The sequence below is a fragment of the Rutilus rutilus genome (genome assembly GCF_951802725.1).
Source record: "Rutilus rutilus genome assembly, chromosome: 12".
NCBI classification, from domain to species: Eukaryota; Metazoa; Chordata; class Actinopteri; order Cypriniformes; family Leuciscidae; genus Rutilus; species Rutilus rutilus.
In genome coordinates this window covers 2,335,791-2,350,790 of record NC_140217.1, presented here as the reverse complement: position 1 = coordinate 2,350,790, position 15,000 = coordinate 2,335,791, and the positions used below count along the sequence as shown (strand labels likewise).

Here is a 15,000-nt window from a genome sequence, read left to right as displayed (position 1 = left end):
ATAGAAGTGATGAATGTGTTCAACATGCAAGAACAGCGCGCTTCCCCTCGCCTCATCATATTTACATAAGTAATATATACTTCCACTGGGTCTCGTTACAGTAATGCACTCATATATGCTCACTGTATCTGAGTGAAACGTCTGTCATCATTCAGCCTCGTGTCTTTCCAAACCTGGATGACTGTCGTCCCGAATGGAGATTCGTAGTGAATAATGACTTAAATTTGCTTCTGTTCTTCATATACACTCCTGTTCAAAAGCTTGGGCTTGGGAAGAGTTTTTCAGTCCTTTATGATCGCCAATGCTGCATTTATTTGATCAAAAATATTGAAATATTATTGCAATCTAAAGTCACTGTTTTCTATGTGAATATATATATATAGTAAAGTGTAATTTATTCCTGTGATCAAAGCTGAATTTTCAGCATCATTACTCCAGTCTTCAGCGTCACATGATCCTTCAGAAATCAATCTAATATGATGATTTGATGCTCAAGAAACATTTATGATTATTATTTATCAGTGTTGAACACAGTTGTGCTGTTCATTATTCATATTTTTGTGAGAACTGATACATTTTATCTTTCAGAATTCTTTGATAAATAAAGTTCAAAAAGTTCTACAAGAAGAGCATTTATTTGAAATGTAATCTTTTGTAAGATTATAAATGTCACTTTTGATCAATTTAATGCATCCTTGATGAATAAGAGTATGAATTTCTTTTTCTTTTTCTTTTTTACTGGTAGTGTGTGTTGAACTGCGGTTGTATTTGTGTATGTATGTGTTGAATGAGCTGCTTTAATGCAGTTATTTTTGGAGCTTGATTGCATAAATCACTGATATTTTTCATAGTACGGAAAAGAGCGTCCTGGACGTTCTGTTAAATATCTTCAGATTTATTCTACATGAAGAAATCCCTTTAAAAGGAACCCTGTCACTTTCAATTTCTTGTTTTTGCTAAATGTTCTTTCATTCTCATTAATATTTGATTCGTTTGCATGGAGTTTGAATAAATCATAATGGTTAATTACTTAATGCATTGATTTCAGATGGCCTTTGTGAACAGCGAAGACTTCGCTGAAGTTAGCAGTGGTGTGTGTTGAGTGCAGTGAGTGTGTGTGTGTGTGTGTGATCGGTGCAGTATAAGCCTGTGTAAATGTGCCGTTGCTGTCGGTGTAACAGTTGCGTCTGTCTTCACTGTATGATTCAATTAGCGGCTAATGTATGTAATCCTCTTGTAGTGGTACGGAGAGATTGATGCTGAATGAGGGATTTGATCCCGGCTCTCATCCTCTCGCCGATTCTCTCCTGAGAGACGCAGAGATGATTATATTCGCGGCGATTAGCTCGTCCTGCCGGTCTGATGTCATTATTGTAATGATGTTTGTGTTTTCACATGATGAAAGCGTTTGGCCTGGTGTCGTGCTTCTCTGTGTGTGAGAGGATTGTGCTGGTGTTATGAGATATTAATGAGATGTTGATGCTCTTGTTTTGTCAGATTCTGATTAATTCTGTGAGCCCGTCCCGACCGGCGCTGGTGTACGAGAGCGTCCCGGTGAGCGATGGCAGTCCGGTGTTACGGGACATGCTGTTCAGCCCCGACCTCCAGTTCATCTACACACTCACTGACAAACAGGTGAGCACGCGCTTTTACACACTTCATAATGATGATTTCAGTGAAGAAACACCTGGACCGGATCCTTTTCAATATGGTGTTGGAATGAGAATTTGATGTCAAAATGTGCTTAATTGCCAATGTCAAAATGCTTGAGATCTTAATAGTCCCACAAGTAGGCTGTGTGTTCGTTCTGCATAATCCATTCATTCCAACTCAACAAGACAGTTCTGCACAAAGCTTTTACAAACGTGATGCTCATCATGTCACCAGTAGTTTCATCTTCATGTCAGTGCACACTGACAGACATATACACTCCACGGCCAAAATACGCAAATGCTTCAGAGTCAATGACTGGATCATTATTGCAGTGATTATTATGTTTAGCATGTTATATGGTTAGCTACAGTTCTTCTAACCCTAATTAATGGAGTGTGTAGCTTTTCATTTCTTAAACAACCATGTAGGAAGACTCATCATGGCCATATTCCAGTGTAAAGACTCATCAGGCTCAGATTGTGAAGGAATGGTTGAGAGGAGCATGAAGAATAATTTTCCAGAGCTTAAACTCACTGACAGTCTTCTGGGTGTGCTGGAGGAGGCTTTACAGAGCGCTGGACTCTTGCATTGACGATACAAGATCTCGGCCAAGAATTGATGCACTTTGTGATGGAAATAAATGTTGTGATGGTATTTCCATAAAGAGGTGCATTGATTTTTGGTCTTTATCTTATTTGACATGTGAAACAGACACAATAACATACAAAATGGACATACTTTTTCTTATTTATGAATTTTTTTTTTTGTTGTTGCACTGAGTGGGAGTTTGCTTCAGGCTTCGTCATTGATCTATCGGTCATGCATGTGTGTGTTATGGAGTGTAGAGTTATTTTAGTCTCTTACACACATGTAGAACATACAGTGAGTGATCAATGAGAGGATGTACATTACAGTGTCATCTGATCTGATTATTGATGTTTTAGTGTACACACACACACACACACACACACCTGTAATGCAGCTGTGTGTGTATCTGCTCTATACGTCACATGAGACTCCATTGATCTTCCTTCCATGTCTGAATCCAGATAAAACATCACTGCCTGACACATCATCAATAATAATCATCACAAACTCATGATATTATGTAAAGTGTGACGTTTAAACTGAATCTGCTTTGATGTAATACACACTCATGTGTTGCCATGCTCCATGTGTTTGTTTCCCGATCTGTGAATGATTATTACACTACCATGTTGAATGTCGTCGTAAAATGTAGATAAACACACAAGCATTTGCACCTCGACTTCTGACTCAACCAAGCACGTGAGTTTGGGGCGGGGTTTTCTGTTTGACTGACCAATGACAGATGGAGAGAGTGTTTGAGCTGGAAAAAAACTGTTTAAAACCTCCGTTTTAAAAGAAGAATTCACTTTTTCTAATGATTTTGATATGAATGTGAGTGTTTGAAGACTACACAGTGACATTTTTTTAACGTTTGCAATGAAATAATGGTGTCTCCTCAGTAGAATACGCCCGTGAAATGCAAGAAGTCCTTCGTCTCTTTGTGTTCTGTCAGTTTCTATTTTTCCTGTTCCTTGACTTTTCTTCTCAGGATAATGAAAACGGCTGGCAGAGAGTCTGAGGCGCTGCTCAGAAAAAGCACACGCTCCATTTAAAGCCCTGACAGAGTAATTTAGCATTGGCCCCTTGTTCTCCAGCACTTAATTAAAAAGTGTTTGATAGCCTGTCTCCTCTCGCCGTCCGCTTCGCTCGGCCCGGGGCGAACCAGCATCAGCTCTTACAGCTCCAGATTACACACATCTGGATGACACTCCGACGGGAATCAAAATCAAAACTCCCTCCTCAGTCAGACAGCAATTTAAAGCAGCCCAATTATGCTACTTTAAAGGTTCCTAATGTTGTTTTGGCGTCTCCTACAACAGGTTTACATGCAATCAAAGGTCAAAAACACTTTAATTTCCTCATAATCTCCACTGCAGCATCAGCTCTTTTCTCTCAGTGTCTGAAACGCTTCGTTTGAAGATTCAGTCTCTCTAAACCCCGCCTCTCGGAGAGCTGCTCTGCTCTGATTGGTCAGAAACCAAACGCTCATTATCATATCTGAATCTCAGCTCTTGACACACAGTGATACGAACAGTAACGATGGCGTGGGTTTTTAAATGAACCCGCAAACCAGAGTCAGAATGATGTCACATCCATCACAGCTCATTTGCATACTCTGCAAAAGTCATTTCTGCTAATTTAGTCAAATACTCTTATTTTCCTGTTGGATTAAGTTTATTTTTCTGACCCCATTGGCAGATATTCTTACTTGTTTTAAACTTAACTCAATTTAAACAACTTAATTTTGATAATTTATTTCAGAAAACAAGACTTAACATCTTAAATACTTTTTCATCTCAAGTAAACGAGTTTTGATTTTCGAACTTAGATTTTCAAACTTAAAATGACAAAAATTCTAAGCAAGAAAATCATTTTTGTATGATCAGAATCTATTCTACCAGCAGTGTGAAATCTGCAGGAATGTGGAGGTGAACGAATCATAGATCAGAGGTATTTCACAGTAAGAATAGACCTCGACTAACATGATAAATGCACTGCAGGGAATAATATAAATGCTACAAGTGTAGAATAATGGATGATCTAAGTTGAATGAAAGAACTGGTTTAATAAAGAGGAGTGTGATGGTGTGAACGTGTGATGGAGGTTATCATGGACACACAGGAGCGTGTGTTTAAGCCGCTGCGTTTTAGAGTCTTAACCTTTTTGTTCCGTCTAATCAAATCATTGATCATCTGGAGCAAAGTTAATCCCATAATCCCTCATATCAGCACAGAGTGAATCATCCAGTCTTACTGCAATTAAGAACTTCAGTAGTGTGTGTGTGTGTGTGTGTGTGGGGGGGGGGGGGGGGGGGGGGGGGGTTCGGTATTGATTGTGTGTGTGTGTGTAGGGTCTGTATTAAAAGCCTCTTGATTGGTTGAGGTGTTTTTCCTGAATCCCTCTGACAGGAATGGAAGAGAGGAAGTTTCTCTCCTCTAGTGTGGTGACGTGCCGGATGGACATGCTGTGTCAAGCTAAAAAGAAAGCTTTCACATTGGATGTTAGTTTAAAACAATAGACCAGCTAGATAATAAACTACTCCCATGAAGCATTGCAAATCACATTGCTGAATCAAAAGTGATGATGCAATATAATAGTCATTTTGTATACACGCAAAATATGTTTATTGTGAAATATAATGTACTGTTCAAAATGTAGGGTCGGTAAGATTTTTGAAAAAAGTCACTGCTCACTAATGCTGCATTTATTTGATTAAAAATACAGTAAAAGCAGGAAATTGCAATTTAAAGCTGTTTTTTATTGTAATATACATTAAATGTCATTTATTCCTGTGATCAAAGCTGAATTTTCAGCATCATTACTCCAGTCTTCAGTGTCACATGATCTTCAGAAATCATTCTAATATGATTTGATGCTCAAGAAACATTTATGATTATTATCAAGTGTTGAAAACGTATCTTTTAAAATCGTGATTCTATGACGAATAGAAATTTTACAACATTTATTTGAAATAGAAATCTTTTTAATACTATAACATTGAGCATTATAAATGCCTTTACTGTCACTTTTGATCAGTGCAGACTTGCTGAATAAAGCTATTCATTTCATTAAAAAAAAAATGTTACTGACTTCAGCTTTTGAACAGTAGTGTGTGAAAGTATGTATGTTATGAATGTATGTATGTGATGTTCTTCTTTCCTTTTGTTCTTCTTTAACTTTCTTAAACTCATTTTTGTGCTTTCATTGGGTAATTCTTTTTTCGGTCTTTTTTTTCCATTTAACTTTCTTTTTCTGTCATTCTGATTTTACTTCTTTCCTTCATTCCTTCATGTAATTGTTCATGTTTGTTGCAAAATATATATTATATTTGGAGATGTTGGGAATGTTGTCCAACACTATGACTGTTAACATTTGTAAAAACACAACCATCTCCCACATCAGCTGATAGCTTTGAGTTTCTGTTGTGTCTGAGATATAGAGGTTGATATAGAGAGGTGTGTGTGTGTGTGTGTGTGTGTGTGTGTGTCACACACATGCGTCATCATCGTGTCACACATATTTGATTGACGTTTGAAGCCTGAGGTGCTGAGTTTTCCTCATCTCTGAGATTGAATGTGTGTGTTTTGACACACTATCATCCGGTGTAATGTGTGTGTGTGTGTGTGTGTGCGCGTGTCATTTATCTTGAATTCATTTGCGTGTGTTTTTGCTGCAGGCTGCAGTTTAACACGCTGAATATCAGATGAACTCCGCTCACGGCTGCTCGCCAGTGTGTGTGTGTGTGTGTTACATGATGACTTTCACCATGTATTAAAATGACAAATTAATGTTAAGCTTGAGTTAAACAGTGTTGTCTTTAATGCATATTCGTTTTCTTTATTTTACACTGTATGTTTATGCACACGCACACACACACTCTGACAGGCTGCATATGGTGAACTGGTTTTACAGAGAAACGGATGTGCCCTGAACCCTAAACGTTTACACACACACACACACACACACACACACACACACACACACACACACACACACACACACACACACACACACACACACACAGACCTGACCTCGCCATTCTCACTATCTCACCATCTGTTCTTCATCTCTGCTTGTCCTCATCCCTCCATCACTGTTTCTCACCTTGTAAACTGATACTCACACCTGTGTGTGTGTGTGTGTGTGTGTGTGTGTGTGTGTGTGTGAGAGAGAGTGCGATTAAAGTGGATTCATAGGCTGGTGTTTTCCATCATGCACTCTGCTGGGTTCATATTTTCCTTTAGATTAATAAGTTTAGTTATTTATTAATTATATCATAATAATTGGGTACATGTTGTTACAGTGTAATTACACAAGTAATTGCTGATTAATATTAATTATCTATATGTAGGTTATTGTTTGGTTTGGTTTAGGGTTAGTTTCTTGTAATTTTACATCATTTAGTGTTATTAACTACATATATCATGTGCTACTTCCAGGTTAAAATCTGTTATCTAAATGTTATCTTGTGATTTCTTTTATATAATAACTTTTATTAAAAAACGTTATTATCATTCTACACGCATGAACTGATGGACCAGAACGACACAACTTTGACTTCCCTGGTTTTGCTTTCACAACTTCCTTCCTTCCTTCTTTCCTTCCATTACTAATTTGCCTTCTCCCACACACACACACACACACACACACACTGATGTTATTCTGTTTTCGGCAGGAGGGATTCAGGGTTTCTGTCAATCAAATGCTGATCTCCGTGGTAACTGTCAGATGGCGCAGCGTGTGAGAAGCTGATTCTGTGCCTTCCATATGCACACACACACACACACACACACACACACACACACACACACACACACACACACACACACACACACACACACACACACACACATGCAGAAAGCAGCAAACATTTGTCACCCTCCATCGCTCATCTCTAGCCTGAAGCGACTCATGCTCTGACCACAGATGTGCTGCTTTACAGCAGTTATACTCTGATTTGCTGTGTGTGTGTGTGATATGATTAACGTGTGTGTGTGTGTGTTGTGCAGGTGACGCGTGTGCCGGTGGAGAGCTGTTCTCAGTACACGAGCTGCTTCGAGTGTCTGAGCTCCAGAGATCCTCACTGCGGCTGGTGTGTCCTTCACAACATGTAAGCAAACACACAAACACCTTCATATCAACACCTTTCCTCGACTTCACATTACATCTCATTTGACAGACATAAATAAGTTGAACATTTAACCCTATTAATGAACTGTTTAACCCTAGAAAGCCTACTGTATCATATTTAATACATGAAAAACATGATCAAAACTTTCTGAAAATCCTGTTGCTCATTCTACAACATGTCGTCTTTCTCCTGATTTATAGTTCATAAGTAAATAGTATAATTGTACAAATGTTCACCTTCAGCTCGTGATTCATGTGTCTTTTTCCTGTGAAATCTGTACTGATAAACGTCATAACTTTGAATATTTCCAGATAAACACTTACTGGACTGAAGCAACTGAAGTTTATTGATTATCCAAACATTGTTTATTAGAAAAATCATGAGTTTAAAATATGATCATCGGTCTCTCAATCATCATTGTATTGCATTGCATTATATGTTTTAAAACTACAGTTTTGATCATAAAACTAAGCATTTAAATATCATCTTACTAAGACATATTATTGGCAGATATAGAGTGACGACTGATATTCATATGCATTTTATGTCAGTATCTGATATACTGTTATAAAGATCTCAGTAATTTACATGACAAGATTCAGAATTTCATTTGACTTATTTTTTCGGACTATTATTTGATGTTCCAGGCTTTACAAGGTTGAAGGATTTAACTTGTCGTCCTGAACCTGTTCTTGGTGTGTGTGTGTGTGTGTGTGTGTGTGGTTTACCACCATCTAGCGTGTCTTTGCACATCAGTTCATCAAACTCTTCCTCAGGCTGAAGTGGAAATATTCATTATGATTCACATAAACGGGTCCTTGACGCTCCTCTGATCTCAGTCACGAGAGAAACATTAGCTGGATTTCAGCCATGAACTCAAAAAAAATAATTAAAAGCCAAAACAAACTCCCGTCATTCTCTCTTCCACAATAACCGTCACATTCAGTGATTATCCCTGAAGATTCAGATGTCAGCTTTCTCTTCAGATGTCTGAATTTGCCCTTCAGGGATTCATGAAGTGTGTGTGTGTGTGTTCATGTCTGAGCGCTCGGGTCTCGCTCCAGCGCAGATGATTTCAGCGCTGCGTATGAACACACACATGAGCCTCAGTCTGTCTGTGTAAAAATATGATGCTCTGCCAAACCTTCTGGCAAACATTAGCAGCAAACAGTCCTTTTTACCACCATTTTAGCCACAAAGAAGCAGTTTAAATAGTTTTCCTATGTAACATCCACATTAAATGCCAAAGGAGTGCAAAAGTCAGCTTCCAGATGTAAAAAATCACATTTATTTTCTCCATAGTGACACTATTGTTTTTCTAACAATAACTAACTTTTATGCCGACCACTGAAGGTCACAGTGATGATATTTGCATCTGTAAAAGTTGATGTGAATTTCAACAATTTCAATACATTTTGTTTTGTTTTCAAATTCCCATTGAAGAGAGATTTATTTGGCACTACCCATATATATATATATATATATATATATATATATGTATATGTGTGTGTGTATATATGTGTATGTATGTATGTATGTACATTGAACAAAATTATAAACCCAACACTTTTGTTTTTTCATGAGCTGAACTCAATGATCTAAGATTTTTTCTATGTACACAAAAGGCCTATTTCTCTCAAATATTGTTCACAAATCGGTCTAAATCTGTGTTAGTGAGCACTTCTCCTTTGCCGAGATAATCCATCCACCTCACAGGTGTGGCATATCAAGATGCTGATTAGACAGCATGATTATTGCACAGGTGTGCCTTAGGCTGGCCACGATAAAAGGCCACTCTGAAATGTGCAGTTTTATCACACAGCACAATGCCACAGATGTCGCAAGTTTTGAGGGAGCGTGCGATTGGCATGCTGACAGCAGGACTGTCCACCAGAGCTGTTGCCCTTGAATTGAATGTTCATTTCTCTACCATAAGCCGCCTCCAAAGGCGTTTCAGAGAATTTGGCAGTACATTCAACCGGCCTCACAACCGCAGACCACGTGTAACCACACCAGCCCAGGACCTCCACATACAACATCCAACATCTTCACCTCCACGATCGTCTGAGACCAGCCACCCGGACTGCTGCTGCAACAATCGGTTTGCATAACCAAAGAATTTCTGCGCAAACTGTCAGAAACCGTCTCAGGGAAGCTCATCTGCATGCTGGTCGTCCTCATCGGGGTCTCGACCTGACTGCATTTCTTTGTTGTAACCGACTTGAGTGGGCAAATGCTCACATTCGATGGCGCCTGGCACTTTGGAGAGGTGTTCTCTTCACGGATGAATCCTGGTTTTCGCTGTACAGGGCAGATGGCAGACAAGTGTGAATGGCTTCGTGTGGGTGAGCGGTTTGCTGATGTCAACGTTGTGGATCGAGTGGCCCATGGTGGCGGTGGGGTTATGGAATGGGCAGGCGTATGTTATGGACCACGAACACGGGTGCATTTTATTGTTGGCATTTTGAATGCACAGAGATACCGTGACGAGATCCTGAAGGCCCATTGTTGTGCCATTCATCCACGACCATCACCTCATGTTGCAGCATGATAATGCACGGCCCCATGTTGCAAGGATCTGTACACAATTCCTGGAAGCTGAAAACATCCCAGTTCTTGCATGGCCAGCATACTCACTGGACACGTCACCCATTGAGCATGTTTGGGATGCTCTGGATTGGCGTATACGACAGCATGTTCCAGGTCCTGCCAATATCCAGCATCTTCGCAGAGCCATTGAAAGCCATTGATGAGGAGTGGACCAACATTCCACAGACCACAATCAACAACCTGATCAACTCTATGCGAAGGAGATATGTTGCACTGCGTGAGGCAAATGGCAAATTATTGTGGCCAGCCTAAAGCACACCTGTGCAATAATCATGCTGTCTAATCAGCATCTTGATAAGCCACACCTGTGTGTTTATATAGTGTGTGTGTGTGTGTGGACACTCATATATTATATAAACCAAACGTTTATGTTGCGATTAATCATGATATATAAGTACACGGTATCTCAAGTTCATATGCTTAAAATTAACATTTTTATTTATGATTCGTCTGGAAGCTGGTTGGTTTGATTCATGGCTTAAAACTCTTTATTGAAGAATTTTTCTGAAATCCCTGTGAAGAAAATAAATGTTTTGCCCATAAGCAGCTTTAATGACGATATGAAGTCCTTCAGTGGAGCTCAAACCTTCTCAGTGTTGATTATATTAGAGTTTATTGATACCCTGAACCGCTCAAGGCTGGAACTGTTGTATTAATGTGAGTTTATTCTCTCTCTGTCCTCAGTTGTTCTCGCCGTGATCGCTGTGAACGAGCAGACGAACCCCAGAGATTCGCTTCTCGAGCGGATCAGTGTGTGGAGCTGACGGTCCAGCCCAACAACATCTCCGTCACCATGGCCGAAGTCCAGGTGTGTGTGTGTGTGTGTGTGTGTGTGTTAGAGTAGATAACAAAACAAAAAGTAAAATTTTTGGCAAATGTTAAGGCCCTTTCACACCAAAAGTGAAGTGAATAAGCCTCAGGCTGAAGGAAATGCATATTTACTCCTGTACAGTAGAGGGCGCCGCTCAAACCTTTCAGCTGCTGTTGGATACAGGAGAAGGAAGCTCAACACTCTTATTTCTAAATCTAATCTAAAGTAATTTTTGCTTATTAGTATGGTTTAATTAGATCATTGAAGGTCAGCAGCAAAGACGTTGGTTAATAAAGTGAGATTAAATACATAAAGTATATTAGTGTCATTTAATATAGTAGTTAATTATTAAAGTTTTGCGTAAAATTCTAAGATTGCATTTTACTGTTTTTATTCAGTTTGGGGAATACTGAATGTTTTCGTGGAAGTGAGATGAGTAAATGCAGGAACACATTTAGTCTAGAACTAAAATAACCATCATGTACACACACACACACACACACACACACACCTCACTTTATTCCTCTCAACATGGAGAGCTGTCAGTCAATTAATGTGAAACAGTAACTAGCGCTACTTATTTGAAAAAGTAACTTCGATATTTTGTTGTAAATTGAAAAAGTAATACATTACTAGTTACTTGAAAAAGTAATCTGATTAAGTAACTCAAGTTACTTGTAACGTTACCCCCAACACTGGTTATATCCGACACTTTTCCATAGATGTTCATTAGGAGAGTTAGCAGATACGCAGTGATATGGAGCAGCAGATGTCGTGTAGAGTGTAGTCTAAAAACAACTCTCCTTCAGATGAAATATGGGAATGCGAGCCAAGCTTTTTCACTTTGTCTGTTTTCTCCATTGATCTGCCAGCTGGTCCTTGAGGCCCGAAACGTTCCGGATCTTTCCGCAGGAGTGGATTGCTCCTTCGAGGATTACACGGAGACCGAAGCAACAATACACGGATCACGGATCTACTGCCTCTCTCCCACAGCCAAAGAGCTCGTCCCCATCACACGCCAACACAGTCAGTACACACACACACACACACACACACACACACACACACACACACACACACACACACACACACACACACACACACACACTCAATCTGGGCTAGATATACACTTCCAGTCAACCAACACTAACTGTAGCCTTTAGATCTAAAAGTCCTGAAGATTAAGAGTAACATCAATCCAAGCTTTAGATTGATGTTTATGATGGGTATTATATCATATCTTCCAGGGATTCACTCAGTGCTTTTGTTTTCATATCATAGGCTTACATTTCAGTTCACATTATATCTGTCCTATATTGTTTGAGGGATTATTGTGGGGATTGAGAAGCAGATCTGTTTCCAATAAAGAAAAATACTGAAACTGATGGATATTTTGTAATGTCTGCTTGCATTAATGGTTCTGGAAAGTAGGCGTTTTGTTGATGAAAATTAAGATTTTGACCTGAGAATCAACACAAAAGTGAATGTTTTTGAAAAAAAAAAATTTATCAGAAAAAAAAAAAAAAAACTAACTAAAACCATAAAAAAAATAAACAAAAAACATTTGTTAACGCTTTAGTTTTGGGTTCAGTTATCACTATTAACTAGTTGCTTATTATCGTGCATATTACTAGGATATTGGCTGTTTATTAGTATTTATAAAGCACAAATGAACGCCTTATTCTGCATTATCATATTCTACATCCCTTAATCCTACAATACCTAAACTTAATAACTACCTTACTAACTGTTAATAAGAAGTAATTAGGAGTTTATTGAGGCAAAAGTTGCAGTTAATAGTGAGAATTGGACCCTAAACATATTTGTTACTTGAAATAAAATAAATGTAAAAAACCAAATGAAATAATATATATAAAAAAAATCGTACACTTATTTACTTTAATTATACTTTATTTCAGCTGTAGTTGCCAATGCAGCTCTTCTCATTTTCATTTAGTTTAGCTTTATGTACTAAAATAACTAAAACTAAAATGAAAAATGAATTAATCTACATATATATAAAAAAATAAATAAAAAAATGACAACAAACACACTAAATGTCTAAACCTTTTAAGTGAAATCACAACAAAAATAAAGAATAATTAAGTGAAATAGTTTCTTAATGGTACTAAAATAACACTGCATTACAGCTAATATTGCATTCATTTACTTCAGTTGTCAGGCTGATTCTGCCATAGCAGTCTTTAACAGTATGAATCTAAAAACATTGTATTTTAAGCTAATGAATCTTGTTAGATGGTGATGATTACATGCGAACACTGCTCATTGCTCATCAGAGACACAAAGACATCACAGCTGAATGCCCAACGCTGGGGTAGTTTCTTAATCATCAGTGATGCACTAACTTACAGAGAAGGATGTAGACTTGATTTAACCCAACAAGTGTTTATCACGATAGTTCTGGCTCTGAATCTGGCTGCGTTTCAAGCCGTTGTACAGCATGTAGATGAGTGCAGATACTCATAAACCTGTATGCTATATTAATACCCAATGCACTTCATTATTTGTGGAACTATATAAGCAACAAGCCACTCCGTACACACCAGTGTTTTGATAGCAGCTGATTCAGTGGCACAATATTGAACGTATATGATCCTTCATGATGAGTCTCTCTCTGTATTTGTCGTTCTGAAGGAGACACTCATGTGGTGAAGCTCTACTTGAAATCCAGGGAAACGGGGCAGAAATTTGCCAGTGTGGATTTCACCTTCTACAACTGCAGCATCCACAGATCGTGAGTCCATTCTTCCCCTCGCTCTTTATCTCTGCTCTTCTCGTTTTACCCACTCGGGGGTGGGGGGGGTGGGGTCATATTTCTGTTGCCGTGGCAACCGGTGGCGTGTTGATTGACAGTTATTCTCTTGAAAACAGACTGTGGTTACAATCCTACAGATAGTGGGACCCCCAGCTGAACATCTCAATGCACTGACTGTGTGTGTGTGTGTGTGTGGGTGCGCGCTTCTAAGATGCTCCAGATGGGTTCAGACTCTTTTGGGAGGTCTGTGTAGTGTCTTATTGCAGGACAGATGAGCCAAAGCTGTCTCCAGAGATATAGCACACACACACACACACACACACACACACACACACACACCTCTCAGAGTAACAGCATCTCAGATACACAATACCTTCCCTTACACACACACACACACACACACACACTATCAGCAGTGAGCTTTAAAACTAGGTCACACGGCTCTCCCCTGATAAGACCAGCCTGTGCACTTGAAAAGTACACACTACATATGAGTATTATCATAATTGGATAATCACATGCTTCTTTATTCAATACGTCCACATCTCGAAAAGCACAACAGCCATTAGAGGGTTTTATTTTCGATAATAAAGTGTTTTTATGGACATTGTAGAGGGTTTGTGTGGGTGATAAAAAAAAATAAAGCAATAGGAAGTGTGTAAATTTCACAAAACCTGTCGAGATCATTTCCAGGTCATATTTCACCTCCAAATCAGAAGAAAGAAAGAAGGAATTTATTTGGCCAAAAGAAAATACAGCCTACTTATTCCATAGCAGTTGAAACAATACATTTGCCCCCTCAAATATTATAATTTAGTATCACACAAAACAAAACAAAAAAAACTGCCTTTTCTATAGAAAATGTTATTTATAATTATAGATATTATATAATAATATCATATTATTATTAAAATATATATATATATATATATATATATATATATATATATATATATATATATAATTTTTATAATATAATATATATATAAAAAAAATTTATATGGTTTATTATTATTATTATTATTGAAAATATGATTTATATTTTATGTAAAGCAAAAATCAATGTATTACTATGACAATCATTTGAGAATCATTATTGATTATATTTTTATATAATATAAATATATAAATATAATATAATATAAATATAAATATAATATAAATAATTACATACATTCTTTCTTGCCAATAAAAATAATTATACAAAACTCAAAAGTTAAATGTTGCATTATGAAAATGAAAATTTTGATGTGTTTAATTGTCATGAAAATAATCAAATTGCAATGCAAAACATGTAAATGGTTTTAAAAATAAATTTCTTTATGCAAAATACAGTTTCTCATCATATTTTTGAGGAGAAATATGACCTGGACATTTCTATGAGATTCACCCAGATGCAGTGTGTGTGTGTGTGTGTGTGTGTGTGTGTGT

At 37.9% G+C, this 15,000-nt stretch overlaps 1 protein-coding gene across 2 annotated transcripts in view; it reads left to right on the top strand.

The window, feature by feature from the left end:
* The window catches only part of plxna1b (plexin A1b), a 141,746-nt gene that overhangs the window by 57,196 nt on the left and 69,550 nt on the right, over window positions 1-15,000 (top strand). For both annotated transcript variants that reach the window (XM_084425103.1, XM_084425102.1), the window contains exons 4-8: window positions 1,498-1,635; window positions 7,251-7,351; window positions 10,667-10,790; window positions 11,666-11,819; window positions 13,449-13,548. In XM_084425103.1, coding sequence (XP_084281229.1) covers window positions 1,498-1,635; window positions 7,251-7,351; window positions 10,667-10,790; window positions 11,666-11,819; window positions 13,449-13,548 — 617 coding nt within the window. The remainder of the gene's footprint in view (window positions 1-1,497; window positions 1,636-7,250; window positions 7,352-10,666; window positions 10,791-11,665; window positions 11,820-13,448; window positions 13,549-15,000) is intronic.